We start from the raw sequence: 20,427 nt of genomic DNA, 5'->3' as shown, positions 1-20,427 counted from the left end.
CCGGCACTTGGCTTTTGGTGTACATGTGCACCCTGGTACCTTGCATCTCCCCTTCTTTTCAGCCAAATCCTCCAGTGGGCTGTAGCATCCAGTAGCACATTAGAGACTGGAATTGGAGCAGCGGGTCCTTTCTCCTCTCTCCTCATACTCACCAGCAATTGTGGAACTTGGACAACCTTTCCTGCGCTCCAGACTCTTTCCACTTTTTCAAATCAAATTGTATTGGTCACATACACGTGTTAGCAGATGTAATGCGAGTGTAGCGAAATGCTTTGCATAGGCCTTCAGCGATGTATGACTTGAAGGTATAGACCTTCACAATCTCTTCTGTAGAGCAGCCAGGTGGTCATGATGATTCATATCCAGGAAGTGGAACACCAGCCAGTGGAACCTCTTCTTTGGTCTGATTTTGTTCCGGTACAGTGCAATCAGTGTGTCAAGCAGATCCACGCCACCCATATTCTTGTTGTATTCTTTCACCACAGCAGGGCAGGAGACTTTGGTGATCATCTTTCGCTTGCGATCCACATGTAACCTCAGGTGACTGGTGGGTTCCAGTGTAATCACTCAGAAGGGTCACTGAGCGGTTATCGTACCACTTCACGATGTGCAAGGTGGTTTCTCCAACCACGGCCATCTTCTGTTCCAAAAGATCCACGTCCTGCTCTCTTTAGCTCAGCATCGCACATCAAGTTGACGCCTGGTATTCTGCTCCACGAACAGTACCAGTGCAGTGAATTCCCTGCTGAGCCAGTGTGAGCACAAGAGGGACACTCGTAAACCAGTTCTTACATCTTCATCCTCAGACCCAGTCTCATTGTCAACAGACAGGCATTCTCCTTTAAAAAAGAAAGCAGGAAGCACAAATATTGAATGTGTCATATACCCTTCTTCATTCACTGACACACATTACTTTTCTGACTGACCCCTAACTGACCCTGACCTCCTAACTGTCTCTCAAACCTGATTCAGGGATCCAATCTCCTGACTCTCTTCAAGCTCACTGTCACTCCTCAAGCTCACTGTCCTCATTGTCACAGGGAATGACCCTAACTGCTCGGTCATGTTCCTTCCGCCCATACAATGTTCTTGTGTCCATTTCCTGTAAGTATCAGTAGATAGTAAAGTAAAAACATTGACTATGGTCATAATTATGATCCGAGCACATCTCCACACAAAAGTGGTCTAACTGCACAATGTTGCCCTGAGAGTAACGAAACCAAAAAACACAGTTTTAGTATATAAATAAAAATAAAATAAGTCTTTAAACAATCAAACATACTCCTTTACATACTCATGCACATATTTTTTATATAAAGTTTATTTCAATTTAAACATGTTAAAAAGTGATTTTATCTTACCAATTGGTGGCACTGTGTCACATGCAGCGTTGCTTCCTGAAAGGACTGCTCCACCCCCAGACAAAAGGCCACACCCATTTCAGCCCCTCATTTCATTGGACACAGACAGTCAGGTGATATATATATATWTWTTTTTTTTAATTCAATGGGCAGTGTGAGGTCCAAAAATGTAGTTTGTTGCCTGAGGGCAACACCATGCCATAGAGGGTTGAGTTTAAAATCGTTGACATAGTGTTGTAGCTGGTCCCATCAGATAATCTGGCACACGTTAGCCCTATGCTAACCTCACCAGGTGGCTGTGACTATCACAAATTCTTCATCAGATTAAACTCTTTCTCCACTGGAAGTTAGGTCAACTCAGCCACCAGAGGGATACATGTAAACCTTGAATTTGGAGATTTACATCCCTCTGGTGGCCGACTTGACCTATTTTAAGAAATTACATTTTCTAATGTAAGTAAGCAAGTATGGCCCCATACAATTTACAATACATACAAGATACAATTTAAAACATATGCACTCTGCCTCTGATATTTACACTGATATTCTCATCATATCCATCATGAAAAAAAGATTGTCAATAAATAAATAATAATACAAATTCAAGTAAAAACAGAAAACATTATAGAAATGATAGACATTACACAATAAAATAGGACTTTTTTGGATCTAAGAATGTATTAGCTTTTTAGAGTATTTGTAAAGAGTAACATTTAACAACGAGGTTGGTTGGCAGTCTATATCTGTTACGATGAGTCATGACATTAGTTATCCCTATCTCTGTACTCTGAAATAGACAGGTTAAGCAGCTCTCTGTGATGAGCCACCTGGCAGGCCAGGCACGGTCATCAAGTTCAGTAAGCAGATCTCTCAGGTAGATTGGAGCGTATATATAGACACATTTTTTAGCAATCAGAAGTAGCGCTAGTTAGTTCATTTTTTTGTTTTTTTGTTATTGGAGTGGTAGTGAATGTCCTCTCAATTAAATAGGAGAACTTTAATATCAGGCTACATTAATATACTTCTCTCTCACTCTAGAAGAGGGAAGATCCTCTATAAAAGGTATTCTGGGGATCTCAACTAAGCAGAATACTACTTACAGTCTGTTGCCATGCCGACAGCGATGCACTTCTTGAAGCGACATTCCTGGCACTGGTTCCTGGTCACCTTATCGATGATGCACTTCGCCTCGTACTTACATGCGTACGTTGGGTTCAGGTTCTTCTGGATCGTCCGCCGGAAGAAACCCTTTGGAAAAAAAGATAAAAGGAATGTTTGAAACACAATGATCTGCAACATTCTATCAGTCTAAGTTCAGGTTGGTGGCAGTGGTAATGGAATATTTATTTGAATTCAATTATCATCTCTGTCCATCAACTGAATTTTTCCTTTTTAATTGATACTATGTCAGCGAGTTAAGTGTTGGTATTATTAGATATGTTATTAWTACATAAGTCCACTGTTGGTATTACCTTGCATCCTTCACAGGTGATACAGCGATAGTGATATCCTGTAGCTTTGTCCCCACATACCACACATAACTCGTCCTTGTCCAGGTAACTAGGGATGTACCCTAACAGAAGAGAAAGATATCAAATGTAAACACACCATATAGGCCAGTGATGATCCGTTAACAGGGACACCATTTCCTGGATACAAACAGCATTAAGAAACAACCAATTATGTATGCCAGGAATGCCTGTATTGTTGGCAGAAAAATGTCCCTGTGAGATAATAAAGTATTAATTTACTACTGTCTGACCACAAGCAGACCACTGAACATAATATTTTTAGACAAAGCAACTTAGAAACAAAGAGGTGAATTCCAACAGATGTATTTAAGATTGACATCATTCATTTCAACACAAAGTTCTCCAAAAAGGCCTAAAGCGTGTAGCATTAACAAGTTAAGAAGCAGAGTTAACAAGGTAGGATCAGTGAGGGAGGTGATCCAGCCCGGACACACGAGCAGGGTGAATGCAGGTGGGGGGTAGGAGGGGGTGGGGGCAGAGGTCAATAAATGATCAATACTAGTCGAGGGAAGTCAGGGCCAAACCATCAACAGGCACGCTCCAGCCTTCTGTTACCCTTTCTGTAGGCCTTCTCCCTGCAACAGCAATCCACACACACACAAAAAAAAAAAAAGCACAAAGCAAAAAGCACAAAATGCAACAGGTCCTCCGGCTCCTGGTCAGTTCTGGCACGGTATGACACCTTAGGTCGACTTGGATTTACTGCAATTAGTCCAAACTAAAGCCTGATCGAAGGAGCTCAGCTCGTCAAGACAATTAATATCCACCCGTAGCAAACCATTATGACAGACGCTAAGAACACTGTTCAGGACAATCAAACGCAGAGACATGCTGACAGTCAATTCATACGTTTGTCAACAAGTTTTCAATGTCCATGGACTCGTAATATGCTGGTGGCCTGAATTTGCCTTTAAACTTCAAGAATTTGAAAGTGAATATATAGTTCAACGTACATAACTACAAACTGTGCTAATGGTTTGACTCACCAACTGATAAACTCACAGACCTCAGTGTTTCGGTGGTAATAACCATATAGTATCAGAATCACTACGATTATAGTGTATCAAGAGTCATTACGATATTATATATACACATACGAGCAAGGTTCAACACCGCAACGGTTTGCAATGAGATAAAGCACTGTTCAAGCCAAACTAGACTAGTATACATCAAATACTGTTACACACTACATACAATACAGCAATATCAGGTCAGATGTAGTCAATCAAAAGGAGATATTTGTACAACTGCACTCCAACCCATCACACCACCGGGTTAGTCCCTACCTTTCAGCTTGTCATGCCATCACACTATCCCTAGTTCCTTCCAGCTTGTATTACCATAAGTGCTAGTCCCAATTCCCTACCTTTCTTGTTAACCTCTTGCATCCACTGCATGTGGGAGAAGTCAGGCTTCCCCTCAGAATAGTAGTCGGGCTGGTGGTGGTAGTGGCTGAGAGGCACTTCCATGTTGCAGTTTTCACTTTTGAACACGGGGTTGGGTCCTGGGTAGGAGCAGGCGTAGGGCTGGCTAGGGGGCCAAGCCTGCTCCATGCAGGGAGGGTGGATCTGGTGCATGGGCTGGGGCTCACAGTGCCCGTACCCCCCGGGACCATCACCTCCATACATGCAGTACTCCCCACCACCCAGCATCGGGTAGCCACCGCCCACGCCATGAGGCATCTCATACATGTCAGGCATACAGTAGTTCATGATGGCCAGCGACTGCACCGAAGGCAGGTAGGCACATACAAAAGGCTGACGAAGGCAACAAAAAAATAAGAAAAAAAGCAGACTGGAGACAATGTTACGTATCAATTCAGCGCTAAGCGTGATTAATTCAGCGTTAAGTTCAAGTAGGGTAAATTAATAATTAAACGATTGATATGGATATGATAAGAAAGATGTGTACGGAGCAGGTAGGGGATATGTTGGTAGAATGTGTCTTATATACTGAGTCCTTGGCCCACCCCTACAGTACAACATCTAGCACCTGCCCCGCCCGTCCTCGACCGGCCCCACCCCAAAACACAGTGCCCTCTCAGCCAAATGGGGCAGGAGCTTTATGACGACATGGGGTTTCTAATCTGACTCTGTCAATCCTAGAAGTGGAACAGACAGACAGCAACAAGATGGTGATGTTCTCGCAGATTAAAGCCTTGCACTCAAGGCTGTGATGTGTCTCACCAACCACCACCACCTAGTCATACACATATGGTGGTGCTGTGATGTGTCTCACCAACCACCACCACCTAGTCATACACATATGGTGGTGCTGTGATGTGTGTCTCACCAAGCACGCACCACCTAGTCACACATATGGTGGTGCTGTGATGTGTTTCACACACCACCCACCACTTAGTCATACACATATGGTGGTGCTGTGATGTGTTTCACCCACCACCGACCACCTAGTCTAACATATGGTGTGCTGTGATGTGTCTCACTCAACCACCACCCCTAGTCATACCATATGGTGGTGCTGTGATGTGTTTCCACCAACCACCACCTTAGTCATACACATATGGTGGTGCTGTGATGTGTTTCACCAACCACCACCACCTAGTCATACACATATGGTGGTGCTGTGATGTGTCTCACCAAACCACCACTTAGTCATACACATATGGTGGTGCTGTGATGTGTCTCACCAACCACCACCACCTAGTCATACACATATGGTGGTGCTGTGATGTGTCTCACCAACCACACACTAGTCGATGTGTCCCCAACCACCACTAGTCATACACATATGGTGGTGCTGTGATGTGTCTCACCAACCACCACCACCTAGTCATACACATATGGTGGTGCTGTGATGTGTCTCACCAACCACCACTCACCTAGTCGATGTGTTACCAACCACACCCTAGTAACACATATGGTGGTGCTGTGATGTGGTCTCACCAACACCACACACCTAGTCATACAACATTGGTGGTGCTGTGATGTGTCTCACCACACCACCACCTAGTCATACACATATGGTGGTGCTGTGATGTGTTCACCAACCACCACCACCTAGTCATACACATATGGTGGTGCTGTGATGTGTCTCACCAACCACACCACCTAGTCATACACATATGGTGGTGCTGTGATGTGTCTCACCAACCACCACCACTAGTCATACACATTATGGTTGGTGCTGTGATGTGTCTCACCAACCACCACCACCTAGTCATACACATATGGTGGTGCTGTGATGTGTCTCACACCCACCACCACCTAGTCATACACATATGGTGGTGCTGTGATGTGTCTCACCAACCACCACCACCTAGTCATAACACATATGGTGGTGCTGTGATGTGTCTCACCCAACCACCACACCTAGTCTACACATATGGTGGTGCTGTGATGTGTCTCACCAACCACCACCACCTAGTCATACACATATGGTGGTGCTGTGATGTGTCTACACAACCACCACACTAGTCATACACATATGGTGGTGCTGTGATGTGTCTCACCAACCACCACCACCTAGTCATACACATATGGTGGTGCTGTGATGTGTTCCAACCACCACCACCTAGTCATACACATATGGTGGTGCTGTGATGTGTTCACAACCACCACCACCTAGTCATACACATATGGTGGTGCTGTGATGTGTTTCACCAACCACCACCACCTAGTCATACACATATGGTGGTGCTGTGCCGCCGGCGGTAGTTAACAACGAACAAAGACAGAACAAAATAACAAAAAAAAAGTAATCTGAAATACTTTTCTGTATGAATAAGTAGTAGCTGACAGTCTCGGTAGAAGTTTGGTTTGTTCGTCAACACCTGATGGGTCAATTCAATTTGACAATTAGATCCGGATGATCAACAATATCATTCACATTACAGTTCAAATCTTGGAATAATCGGGTTTAGCCTTCTTAGGCCTATTTAAGTGATTTATGCCACGCATAAACTCAGAAAACCTGTCTTTGTTGAACAAACATCAATTAACATCAATCAACATTAATCCCACTTCAACAAACTTTTCACTGGTAGTAAAGTCAAATTTAGACTTCACTTCAGACTAGAATAGAATAGTTCATTCAAAACGGTTAATTTATGCCAGGATTTTCCTTTGATGGCCACTGGCAAGCTGGAAGAGTGTGCTCTTCACGGATGACGTTGTGTGGGCTAGCGGTTTGCTGATGTCAACGTTGTGAACAGAGTGCCCCATGGTGGCGGTAGGGTTATGGTATTGGCAGGCATAAGCTACGGACAACGAACACAATTGCATTTTATCGATGACAATTTGAATGCACAGAGATACTGTGACGAGATCCTGAGGCCCATTGTCGTGCCATTCATCCACCGCCATCACCTCATGTTACCATGGTCCCATGACGCAAGGATCTGTACACAATTCCTGGAAGCTGAAAATGTCCCAGTTCTTCCATAGAATGCATACTCACCAGACATGTCACCCATTGATCATGTTCGGCATGCTCTGGACCGACGTGTATGACAGCATGTTCCAGTTCCCACCAATATCCAGCAATTTCGCACAGCCATTGAAGAGGAGTGGGACAACATTCCACAGGCCACAATCAAGAGCCTGATCAACTCTATGCGAAGGAGATGTGTCACGCTGCATGAAGCAAATGGTGGTCACATCAGATACTGACTGGTTTTCTGATCCACGCCCCTACCTTTTTTTTAAGGTATCTGTGACCAACAGATGCATATCTGTATTCTCAGTCATGTAAATTCCATAGAATAGGGACTAATGGGTTTATGTCAATTGACTGATTTCCTTTAAATGAACTGTAACAGTAAAATCTGTGAAATTGTTGCACGTTGCATTTATATTTTTGTTCAGTGTACTTATTAATAAGATTCAATAAATGATTATTGACATATTTTCATAAAAACTTTATTTTGATTAATTTATTCATACTATTTCATCCTTCCACGAGATATAGCTCCAACACAAATCTAAGGTTGCTACCTAAGTCGGCTAGTTGTTCGTTTTTATCAGTTCGGTTGCCAGAGACGCGACTCAGTCGTTAAGTCTTTTTTTTCTGTATCTATGGACGCGACCCAGTGGTTCGTTCTAAATGTTCCATTGCCATACTGGCTGGCAATGTTCTTATCCCTTGCTTGATAGCCAACTACGGTTAACTTACAGTCACGTCAAACAGTGCAGCCAGAATAACAGCAAAGTAGCTGCATTTGCATAAGCTGTTTTCTAGTGACATTTATTTGGATACATCCATAACAATGAGCTAATGAGGCGCGATTTCACCTGGCATAGAAAATGTGCTCTCTRGTCAGGWCACTGTTGTTCAGAGTAGCTAGCCAACAACACAGCTAACACAATCACTTCAAACTGAAGCTGCAAGACTGCAAACTAGCTACATTTCTTTTAGTTTTACCTGTTTTCTATTGTCATTTCTTTGTATATATCCATAAAAATGATGCCAGCTGATTCATGAGTTCGACTGGCTGAGAAAAGCTGTCTGCCTGTCTGTCTCGTCCCAACACGTTCATTACTATGGGACAGCTGGAGATCGAATTTCAATATTGAAATATTGAAAGACAGACAGCAAGTTATATACAAATCTCCACTGTTGAAAACCAAATGCTAGTCTAAAAGAAATTGCTTGGCTGGGCTGATGAGACAGTGGATTGCGCAGTGAGATGGAACAGAGTAAATAGGCATTTCAACGTCATAGATTTAGCCGGTGGTAATTTATGGAGTAGACACAGGCTGGTATGCGGTTTTAACCAATCAGCATCCAAGATTAGATCCATAATTCCCCATAACACACAGTATATTTGCACGGTAGAATTCAATGGCTATAGTTCATTCTTACATGTTCTGTTTGAGCTGCTTTTGAAAGCAGAAGTCGAATTGAAAATATTATTGGCATTGTTGAATTTGATTTTCATAATAGCAAGCTAGGACTGATGGTTTGGTTAGCCAGGCAACTACTGTACCTATCTAGTAACCTTGCTAGCTACTTCAGTGGATGTTGAACACATTTCTACCGGTAAATGTGTTAAATTATAGACATTGTATAAAAGGGATAATCAACTCGGGGCTCTATGCATTCTTTGGGAAATAATGCAACTCTATGGAGGGTAAGTTCCACTCTGCTAGCGGGTCATGGAACACATCTTCCACGTTGGTCACTATTTTCCAGAGAACGCATAGCCCCTGGTTGATTATCCCTTGTGTTGAACCTTAAATACGTTTAGATTCATTATTACATAAATGCACACATATTTACAGACAAAATAACAATTTCTTTATTTTCATTACTAGACTAATGAATCAAAAGATAAAAGCGCATATAAGGCGATTCTGAACAATCAATGAATTAATCAAAGAAGATGCTGAACAGACGTGTGTTTGCGAGACAAAGACAAGAGGCGCACTATAGTCACTTAACCACAGTGGAGGTGTCCCAAATGGCACCCTATTCCCTTTGTAGTGCACTACATTTGACCAGAGACATTAGGGGAATAGGGTGCCATTTCCGATGCAACCAATGGATCCATAAAAATACCCTTCTAAAAATATGTATCCACGTGACCAGCCATCCTATCGTAACCAGTGACACAACACCGGAGTGGGCTCAGACGACTGTGGCTAAGACTGCAACACGATCAACACATAACAGCTGCTAAAAGTAAGGCCCTTTGAGGCAAATCTGCTCCTAAAGTGGCCCTTGATACCAGTTTAACTTTTTGATGAGGTGAAGTCCTCCGTGGCCCTTAATCTCATTCGTGTTTCTTAGACGCTTGACAGTTTCTGTCTCGAGTCCTCTATCAGACAATATAACTCCAGTCAATACTCTGCAATCTGTTCTAGATAAGGGTATTATTCTCAGTTTGGGGTGTTGTTGCCCATCTGTCTTTTTTGTTCATGTTTATTTGTATCTAGTGTAACTATTTCTTCATCTGAGGAATCGATCGCTTTAGAGCTAGAACTTGTTTTTAACCTGACGTTTGAGGGCGTTACACAACACTACTACTATCAGAATCACCTTTATTCGCTAAGTACATTTACACATAACCATCATTTATTTTACTTGGTAATATGGTGCTGCTAGCAGTAGACAACATATAGAGACAGAAACAGAAAGAGAAATTTAGACACAGTTTAAATACATTATACACAAAAAAGATAAGTGACCATAGAACATACAGTGAATTTGAGTTTTACACTGAATTGAAACAGACCATAAACACACTTCACATTGATCAACTTTCCTTTGGGATTGCATACTTTCTGGACCAATATTGCCAAGTATATAACATAATCATTAATTATATAACTCTTACAGAAACACAAAAGATGTCTGATCTATACTCGTTTTTTTTTGCCTGAGTCACCATCAAACATGAATTCAATCAAAACCTTGAAACCCTATTATTGATTTGTGGTTGAAATCTGGGTTGAAATTAGACCAAAGCTGTGTACATGAATTGCTTTTACAAATTCAACCAACTAACAACGTTAATGCAACGTTATTACGTTGATAAAGAACGCTTAAAAAAATTGCTCAGCTATGTTGACTCAATGAATTTGTTCAACACAATGTTTCAATAGTAATGAATTCAAACAGATCCTTCAAGATTCAATTACTTAATTGACTGATCAAATAATAGGTTAATTCATTCGTTCATTTGGTCTACTGGGTTGCACCACCATGAAATGAACATCTCAATGGTACTAAGTAACTGTTACTGAGTAGTAAACGTTTCAGAGAGCAGAGTTTTTTGCATCCACTCTTCTGACGACTCCATCTACTCTACAGACCCTTCAAAGAGCTCGAGCTGCTTACCACTAAAACCCCAAACACCAAGACAGCAACAGTCATTCAACAATCAAATATGGTATTGCAAAGGCATCATTTCAATCTTAGATGCCATGCACCCACCGTAGATATTCTATTTGTTCATAAACAGCATAAAATCGCTCTTTCACTCAATTAAAATCTCTCCTGAATAAAAAATACATATGTAAAAAAAAAAAAAAAAAAATGAAGAAAAAATAATATCTCCCTCTAAACATAAACACTAATATCTACTCAAAACTCACCCAAAGATTGGGATCTTTTTTGGAGCAAGTATGATTGTTCCTCCAGACCCAGGCACTGCCAGTGATAATGCTAGGGTTGAACCGTTAACTGATCCACAGAGGTGAGGTGACTGTTGTTCCCATGCGTTAATACATTCAAGGATAAACATTAATTATGCTATTTCTGTTGTATTTCTGAGGTCTCACAGAAAGGTCAGCGGATCTATGGATATGGGTATATACAGTATATCCTCTTGGTGGTAATGCCCCAAGGCCCAACCTTGGTTGTCCAGTCCAGTCAAGTCCGTCCAGGTTCTCAACAGCAACACTTCAGGGAGAGCCTTCAACCTCGTTCTTCAGCACCTGTCGATACTGGAAGCCGAAGCAGGCTTTTCGCTAATATATTCCCTCCCTGATCGATCACTTGAGGTCTCAGACGGTTCAAAGCTGGTCAACAACAATTTTCAGATGGCAGGCTTCAGTCTTGCAAGGATAGGGCCTGGTGTGACGTGTTATCCTGAGCCAGATGTCCCCATCCAACACCGTGTTACCTGAGGAGGACACTAGGCTAACACCAGGCCCCGGGCAACCTTCCCCTCACAAGGCCTGGGTGAGCCGAGGCAAACCGTTGGGAGAGCCTCAATGATTCTCAATGAACACTCCAATGTTCACCCCAAAGTGAGTGTGACTAAAGTCTATTAGGTTTATCACTATATTAGCTCACAAGGTGTCAAGTGTGTTAACAACAACAACAACATGATGGTCTTTTCCTGGGGCTTTCTGCTAATGACACTTATATTTTCTGGTACTAAATTAAACATATATTCTTTACACTTCCGTTAATATTGGTAGCTAGTGTGATAATTTGAAGTTCCATAGTTGGTTATCCATAAAGTAATTTGTGCCACAACAGTGCACAGTGCTGCCGGATTATGTTCAGAGTTATACCTACTACTAGATCTACTACTACTAGATACCTTTTCAGTGGGAAATGTCTGCACATTATCGACCTGCTCACAGGGGAAGCCTACTCATAAATGGAATTATGGTGTTTGGTGAATCTCAGGCAATGGTGTCATAGTTAATGACAAGCAGATGCTAGTAGTCAATACTGCTATTCAGGCCCAAATCACCTAACATGTCGGAAACTGATTGTGTAGCTCAATAATGTCACTAAGAAATTTAAAATATGCTATTATCTGGTACATTGTCMTGAACAGATATTTGGACAAAGGCGTTAAGGTTAGCGGTTGATGACAGTGGCCAGGTAACCAAAACCAAACCATGGAATGATGTCTTTTCTCATCCATAGATAAGGGGTAAGGAAACAAATATGTTATTTTCTAATTTGGGTGAACTGTCCCTTAGACTGTCTGTTAATTTGTGTTAGTATGTGCTAATGCTAATCTGACATCTGTACACCAAATGGACAACAAAACAACAGCAGAATGACGACCAGAAACACTTTCATTTTGGGGATAAATAAATGTGAATCCAGTCTCATCATCACCCTCCATTCCACTTCTCCTGTTCTTACCTATCAAGACGTACTGTATGACGCAATGACTCAATGATGCAGTGATGTGCCCCTAATGACACCCAATGCACTAGTTTTGACCAGATCTTCTTTGGGCTCTGGTCCTTCACTGCCATTTGAGATACAGTAACTAACTGACGCCTTGACAGAATTATCTAGCATGTAAGACAAAGCTATTAGGAAAAAAGTCCAAATGACAAGCCCTTGAACAACCTTGAAGGTTTGATACTGCAATATAATATAACTATACAACCAGTCAAAAGTTTTAGAACACCTACTTATTCAATTTTCTCTCTCTCTCTCTCTCTCTCTCTCTCTCTCTCTGAGTGAGAAAACGAAAGAGGGAGAGGAGCGAGACAGAGGGGGAGAGAAAGAGAGATGGACAGACATTCAAAAGGTTTCAGTTAGAGCTACAGAACAGACAGACAGAACCACAGTTGGCATGTTGTGTCCCGCATCCATCTGGATGAGAGACAGAGAACTGAATTATTCAAAACGGAACCTAAAAATGGAGCACTAAATAGGGGGAATGTGTGGAGGGGGGTGGGGGTGGGTTGAATGGGTTCATGAAATAGAATGAATGGGTTCATTAAATAGCACACTATCAGCCTTAGGGTCAAATTATTTTTGTAGGAGAGAAAACCACACAATTATACTACTTTACCCGGAAACAATACAGAAGCAGCCCTCTATGTTACCCATGGCAAAAGGAGTGACACGTGAATGCCTTTGACCTCATCACTGCACACTGATCCTCTGCCAGGTAACAGTAACAAACAGCTAACATTCATGGCTCTGCCTAAGGCTGTGAGGCTGAAACGTTGGCATAAAAAATATATATTTGACACTTTGCAAGCGCAGTGTGCAGAAGAGCTTCTCCTCTTTAAACAGTGACAGAGAGGACCCAACCAAACCCTGTATGTTTCCATATTCAGCCTGGACGTTTCCACATGAATAAAACACAGACACAGAGAGTACCCAGCTGGCATGACGCTATCTCTTTCCCACGCAGACATGACTATTTAGTTCAGATCTCTGTCAGTAAGGCCAGCGGACACACACACATACACACAGCTTTCCGAGAATGAAAGGGAAGATCAAGGTGCATCTGAAATGGGGAAATGATTTAATGATTGGATCTCTAATTCATATGTGAGCTGCTATACAGTGGTTTAGAATGTCACTGACTGTTCTGACTGTTCAGAATACCTCAACCGTATGACAGACACATATATTAGATCAAATCGAGTTCAATAGGGTCAAATACCTTTCAATAGTACATGTCATTCTCCCAATGACAAAATATATTCTGAGAGCACACTTTAGTGCAGTGTTTCTTCACTGTTGTTCAACTACCCCCAATGTAAGACTTTCCCCCTGAACCCCATCATGAAAAAACACTACTTTACTATAACCCCACAACCCAGACCAGACAGTATAGAATAGAGAAGTATGAGGATGAGGAACAGGACTATGTAGATAGATAGAATGACAGGGAGGAATGTAACTGTACTATGTAGATCACAGGAGGTTGGTGGCCCCTTAATTGGGGAGGACAGGCTTGTGGTAATGGCTGGAGCAGAAGGAGTGGAATGGTATCAAACACCATGTGTTTGATGCCATTCCATTGATCCGTTCCAGCTATTACCACAAGCCTGTCCTCCCCTCAGCAGCCAACACTGATGTAGATACATAGACAGCTAGAATAGTTGAGAGGGAGGTATAGAACTGTACCATTTTGCAAGGCCTCATGTTTCCAGCGGGGGGTGGTGCATTTGTCTCCTTGCTCTAGAAACGAGAAGCAGAAAGCATTTAGAAACAGAAACAGTCTCTTTTTGTGAGCGTCACAGCACAAGACAGCACAAGACAGCGCAGCATGCCACACTCGCCTGGGTCAAAAGCCCTGATGATGACATTCATTTCAATTTAATGCAGTAAACAAAACCCCCCCCACAGATATTGACCCAGTCCAGTGAGGCATTCTGTGCTGTGACATGCGCCCCCCCCAAAAAGACTGTTCCTACAGAGTAGATGAATACTTCAATGTATTTTAAAAGTGTTACCTGACATGCTGCTGGGCTTCAGGGCCTAGACACCATTCTCATACCCTCCCCTGCCTTCTGATACTGGCCTGGGCTGGAGGGAGATAGAGCTGGAGATTACATGGACAACTCACTGAAAACATAGCACTTAAACGTAACTCTCTAGCTCTCTGTATTCCCAGTCAGTTTCTATGAGATCAGTATGACATTGTTAACTATACAGAAGGTACCCAGAGCCGTGTATAGAGGAGTGTCTCTGATGGCACTTATTCTCACCTGTGTGCGGAGTGTCAGAATCCCCCACGGTGATGCGTCGGCTTACACCATTGGAGCCTGAAAGACATATGAAGGACTTTGTTCGATTTGCTTAAGAAGGCTTAATTTGTGTGTATATAGGCTATGAATGATGATCCCAACATCTCAACTAATACTGAAGTGATGCAAAGCAAACTGTCTGCTGACAAAAACAATTGCGAAGGGAAAGTCTGTTTGCTCAGTTGCTCTTTCAAACAGACAGAACTTTGCAGTAGTTTGTTAGTAGAATGCCTTTCAGGTCAGATTCAGCTCTGTTGTTGTTATAGGTCACAGTCTTGGCCCCCCGAGGAACAGGTCTCCTATGCCAAGTGTGCCCTAGACATGCTTCCCACAGCGACACCTAGTGGACATAGATGGAACATCAACCACACACACACTCATATACACACACACAAGCACAAACACAGCTTTAAAGCCTTAACAGGGAGAACAACACACAACAGAGAAAGAGAGACTGTGACATACATGAAGATGCAGCCTATGGTCCCATACTGTGTACATAACGATGCATGATAGAAGACTTGGCTACAGCACATAACGATCATGGCTGTTGTATAGTATAGTATGGAATTAGGCTAGATGTAAATGTGCTGTGTGTGTGTGTGTGTGTGTGTGTGTGTGTGTGTGTGTGTGTGTGTGTGTGTGTGTGTGTGTGTGTGTGTGTGTGTGTTGGGAGTGTTAGAGCAGCATAGAGTCAGTAAGTGGAATCAGAGAGCAGCAATGACAACACATTAACACACGCACACAGATACACGCACATTCTTGCGTACCACAGAAAGTGGTTCAGGTCAACTAAAACAACTCCATGGTTAAGTTTAAGCATTTCTTCCGAATGGTTAAGTTAAAGGTTCATGTTTGGATAGGTTGAAACCTCCCAAAATAAAAAACGAGGGCTTAGCACTGTGATTGAACCAGCGACCCTCGGAGCCGGAGCTCGCAGTTTACGGCTTCCGACAGCTCCGTCCACAACGCCCTAGCAAACCCCAAGCCTACTTGACGGTAATAGCGGTCACCATTGCCCCTAGTGGCCCGTTTTGAAGTAATCTACCGATGTCCTGCTTACCTGGATGGACGTCAAATTTCGCAGTGGATCTTAAGCGATCTGGCTGGTGTGTCCATGTCAATGTGTGTGTGGGTGTGTATTAGGGATTCATATTTTCCAGAAAATCTACAAAGTTTCAATACCGAGAATAATTTATATTTATGCCGAGAGTCCCGGGAAATACTACTAAAATCGGAAGCGCCCATACAGTAAAAAATAATAAAAAGTAACACAATAACATAACGAGGCTATATACAGAGGGTACCAAGTCAGTGTGCGGGAGTACAGGTTAGTTGAGGTCATTTGTACATGTAGGTCGGGGTGAAGTGACTATGCATATATAATAAACAACAAGTAGCAGCAGTGTACAAAACAAATGGAGGGGGTGGTTATCAATGTAAATAGTACGGTGGCCATTTGATTAATTGTTCAGCAGTCTTATGACTTGGGGGTAGATGCTGTTAAGGAGCCTTTTGCTCCGGTACCGCTATGACTCGGGTAACTGGAGTCTCTGACAATTTTATGGGCTGACCGCCTATTATATTGGTCCCGGATGGCAGGAGGCTTGGCCCCGGTGATGTACTGGGCCGTACGCACTACCCTCTGTAGCGCCTGACGGTCAGATGCCGAGCAGTTTCCATACCAGGCGGTGATGCAACCGGTCAAGATGCTCTTGATGGTGCAGCTGTAGAACTTTTTGAGGATCTGGGGAATTGCATTAGTGCTACATTGGGGGAAAATGTGGTAATTGAAGAGTGTGAAGAGAAAATTGTAGAGGTGCCATCTTAGTGTGCACGTTTGCTATACACAACTCAAACCCTCCTCCCATAGCCCCCTCCTTTGATGAACAGCTGGCTGGAGGTGAAGTGCATAATGGGTACAGGGCATGGGGTGTGCAAACATCCACTAATACTTAGTTATTTACATAATTTTAAGGATAAAATGCTAATCTATCTACATGCAACTTGGCATCAGGTCAATAATTGTAGCCTCATCAAAGGTAGCTGGGGAGTGCCTGTTGGCTGTAGTGGGGTTCATGGAAAGTTGTGTGTGTGTGTGTGTGTGTGTGTGTGTGTGTGTGTGTGGCTGACACAGCAGTGATAAATGAAAGATCAGTCTGGGTTAGATAGATATAGGGAGCAGTGGGTGGACAACATGTGTACGTGTGTGTGCCTTTATTATAGTTACGCCATGATGATGATGGGGGCCATTTTCAATTACACTCCTCGATTCAAGCTTGGTAAATGAACTATCAGAACAACAAGACTTCCTATCCTTGTGTAATGTTTTGTGTGATAAAGCTCAAAGTGTGTGTGTGTGAGAGAGACAGAGTGTTGTCTGAATACACCCACTTGGTCCACAGATGGCCTTTTTTTAAAGGAAATCACTTGGTTGAGCACTTTGGTGAATGTCTAATTATAATTTGGGCACATAGAGTCCCGAATTACCACAGTGATACTAATGGCTCTGAACACACACACACACACACACACACACGAGTCAGCTGGAGAGAAAGCGATAGAGCGAGAAAGAGAGCATGGTCTCTCCCCTCATTCCCCCAATGTCCTCCTCCCCTTTCACCTATCTGTCAAAGCCATGTGGTTTTGTACTTCTCTTGCTCACTCTATTTCAATGTCTCTCAAATGAGCTGCCTATTTGTTAGGTTTGAAAGAAGCTGATCGTTAAATCAATGGCAGAGTCAAGTACTTTAATCACCTGTGATGTGATGGTTAAAAGAAGTGCCTTTCATGTACAGTGGGGCAAAATAGTATTTAGTCAGCCACCAATTGTGCAAGTTCTCCCACTTAAAAAGATGAGAGAGGCCTGTAATTTTCATCATAGGTACACTTCAACTATGACAGACAAAATGAGAAAAAAAAATCCAGAAAATCACATTGTAGGATTTTTTATGAATTTATTTGCAAATTATGGTGGAAAATAAGTATTCAAGATAAACCAGCAATATTTCATTTTCACTTTCTGTGTCCCAAACAACACACAATGTATTTTATTTTGGGCGCACTAGCTGTGTATATGCTATAGTAAACTCAGCAACAACAAAAAGTCCTCTCACTGTCAACTGCGTTTATTTTCAGCAAACTTAACATGTGTAAATATTTGTATGAACATAACAAGATTCAACAACTGAGACATAAACTGAACAAGTTCCACAGACATGTGACTAACAGAAATTGAATAATGTGTCCCTGAACAATGGGGGGGTCAAAATCAAAAGTAACACTCAGTATCTGGTGTGGCCACCAGCTGCATTAAGTACTGCAGTGCATCTCCTCCTCATGGACTGCACCAGATTTGCCAGTTCTTGCTGTGAGATGTTAACCCACTCTTCCACCAAGGCACCTGCAAGTTCCCGGACATTTCGGGGGGAATGGCCCTAGCTCTCACCCTCCGATTCAACAGGTCCCAGACGTGCTCAATGGGATTGAGATCCGGGCTCTTCGCTGGCCATGGCAGAACACTGACATCAGCCATACTGCTCATTCTGTGCGTGGTGGCATTGTCATGCTGAAGGATCATGTCAGGATGAGCCTGCAGGAAGGGTACAACATGAGGGAGGAGGATGTCTTACTTGTAACACAGCGTTGAGATTGCCTGCAATGACAACAAGCTCAGTCTGATGATGCTGTGACACACTGCCCCAGACCATGACGGACCCTCCACCTCCAAATTAATCCCGCTCCAGAGTACAGGCCTCGGTGTAACGCTCATTCTTTCGACGATAAACGCAAATCAGACCATCACCCCTTGTGAGACAAAACCGTGACTCGTCAGTGAAGAGCACTTTTTGCCAGTCCTGTCTGGTCCAGCGACGGTGGGTTTGTGCCCATAGGTGACGCTGTTGCCGGTGATGTCTGGTGAGGACCTGCCTTACAACAGGCCTACAAGCCTGAGTCCAGCCTCTCTCAGCCTATTGCGGACAGTCTGAGCACTGATGGAGGGATTGTGCATTCCTGGTGTAACTCGGGCTGTTGTTGTTGCCATCCTGTACCTGTCCCGCAGGTGTGATGTTCGGATGTACCGAACCAGTGCAGGTGTTGTTACACGTGGTCTGCCACTGCGAGGGTGATCAGCTGTCCATCCTGTCTCCCTGTAGCGCTGTCATAGGCGTCTCACAGTACGGACATTGCAATTTATTGCCCTGGCCACATCTGCAGTCTTCATGCCTCCGTGCAACATGCCTAAGGCACATTCACGCAGATGAGCAGGGACCCTGGGCATCTTTCTTTTTGTGTTTTTCAGAGTCAGTAGAAAGGCCTCTTTTGTGTCCTAAGTTTTCATAACTGTGACCTTAATTGCCTACTGTCTGTAAGCTGTTAGTGTCTTAATGTTCCACAGGTGCATGTTCATTAATTGTTTATGGTTCATTGAACAAGCATGGGAAACAGTTTTTAAACCCTTTACAATGAAGATCTGTGAAGTTACGAATTATCTTTGAAAGACATGGTCCTGAAAAATGGACGTTTCTTTTTTTGCTGAGTTTATATTGGGTATATGGTGCCATTTGTGACACACCCGGTGGCTGGGATGAGTGGGCCACCTAACGTGCAGTTATCAAAACTAACATATTCTCATCACATTAGTCTGGGAAGGATATAAGCAAAGTAGAAGTATCAATGAAAAGTACAGTACCATCTAACCAGCTACAAGGTTTTCCATGAGCAAGAATGACACCATTATAATGTCAAGAAGAGTTAACCCTAAGATCTGGTCTTGTGCTCATCTGGTCTTGTGCTCTGAGTAGGAAGGCTGACCTAGAATCAGTTCTGCCTTTTAGATTCTAATGAATAAGATTGCATGTGACAGAGGGGTTCTACACACTGTGATGTTGTCCAGCTCACCATCGAAAACACTGAACCCCCACAGAGAGGACCAGAGAACAGACACAGAGATTACAAATCTTACATAAACCTTATACAGAGAGAGAGAGAAAGAGAGAGTTTGAGAGCGAGAGAGAGAGGGAAAAAAAGCCTTCGACTCAATTTGCCATGAGGGTCTGCTATACAAATTGATGGAAAGTGGTGTTGAGGGAAAAACATACAACATCATAAAATCCATGTACACAAACAACAAGTGTGCGGTTAAAATAGGCAAAAAACACACATTTCTTCCCACCGGGCCGTGGGGTGAGACAGGGATGCAGCTTAAGCCCCACCCTCTTCAACATATATATCAACGAAATGGCGATAGCACTAGAAAAGTCTGCAGCACACGGCCTCACCCTAAAGTCAAATGTCTACTGATGATCTGGTTCTTCTGTCACCAACCAAGGAGGGCCTACAGCAGCACCTAGATCTTCTGCACAGATTCTGCCAGACCTGGGCCCTGACAGTAAATCTCAGTAAGAACAAAATAATCGTGTTCCAAAAAAAGGTCCAGTCGCCAGGACCACAAATACAAATTCCATCTAGACACCATTGCCCTAGAGCACAATAAAAAACTATACATACCTTGGCCTAAACATCAGCGCCACAGGTAACTTCCACAAAGCTGTGAACGGTCTGAGAGACAAGGCAAGAAGTGCATTCTATGCCATCAAAAGG

General features: G+C 43.0%; 1 protein-coding gene across 15 annotated transcripts in view; it reads right to left on the bottom strand.

Moving 5' to 3' along the window:
* Positions 1-20,427, bottom strand: part of LOC111955014 (thyroid hormone receptor beta) — a 104,021-nt gene that overhangs the window by 13,755 nt on the left and 69,839 nt on the right. For 8 of the 15 annotated variants that reach the window (XM_023975030.2, XM_023975043.3, XM_023975044.2 and 5 more), the window contains 5 exons: positions 14,785-14,841; positions 14,530-14,602; positions 14,201-14,254; positions 2,834-2,934; positions 2,462-2,609 (listed from right to left, as the gene is read on the bottom strand). In XM_023975030.2, the coding sequence (XP_023830798.1) occupies positions 2,462-2,609; positions 2,834-2,934; positions 14,201-14,254; positions 14,530-14,536 (310 nt within the window). In that variant the 5' untranslated portion in view covers positions 14,537-14,602; positions 14,785-14,841. Of the gene's footprint in view, positions 1-2,461; positions 2,610-2,833; positions 2,935-14,200; positions 14,255-14,529; positions 14,619-14,784; positions 14,842-20,427 lie in introns of all 15 variants that reach the window. The other 7 variants (XM_023975036.2, XM_023975035.2, XM_023975041.2 and 4 more) reach the window with 2 other exon arrangements.

The sequence above is a fragment of the Salvelinus sp. IW2-2015 genome, linkage group LG30 (assembly GCF_002910315.2).
Source record: "Salvelinus sp. IW2-2015 linkage group LG30, ASM291031v2, whole genome shotgun sequence".
NCBI lineage: Eukaryota > Metazoa > Chordata > Actinopteri > Salmoniformes > Salmonidae > Salvelinus > Salvelinus sp. IW2-2015.
Note: the sequence above shows the minus strand (reverse complement) of the source record. Positions and strands in the feature narration are given on the sequence as shown.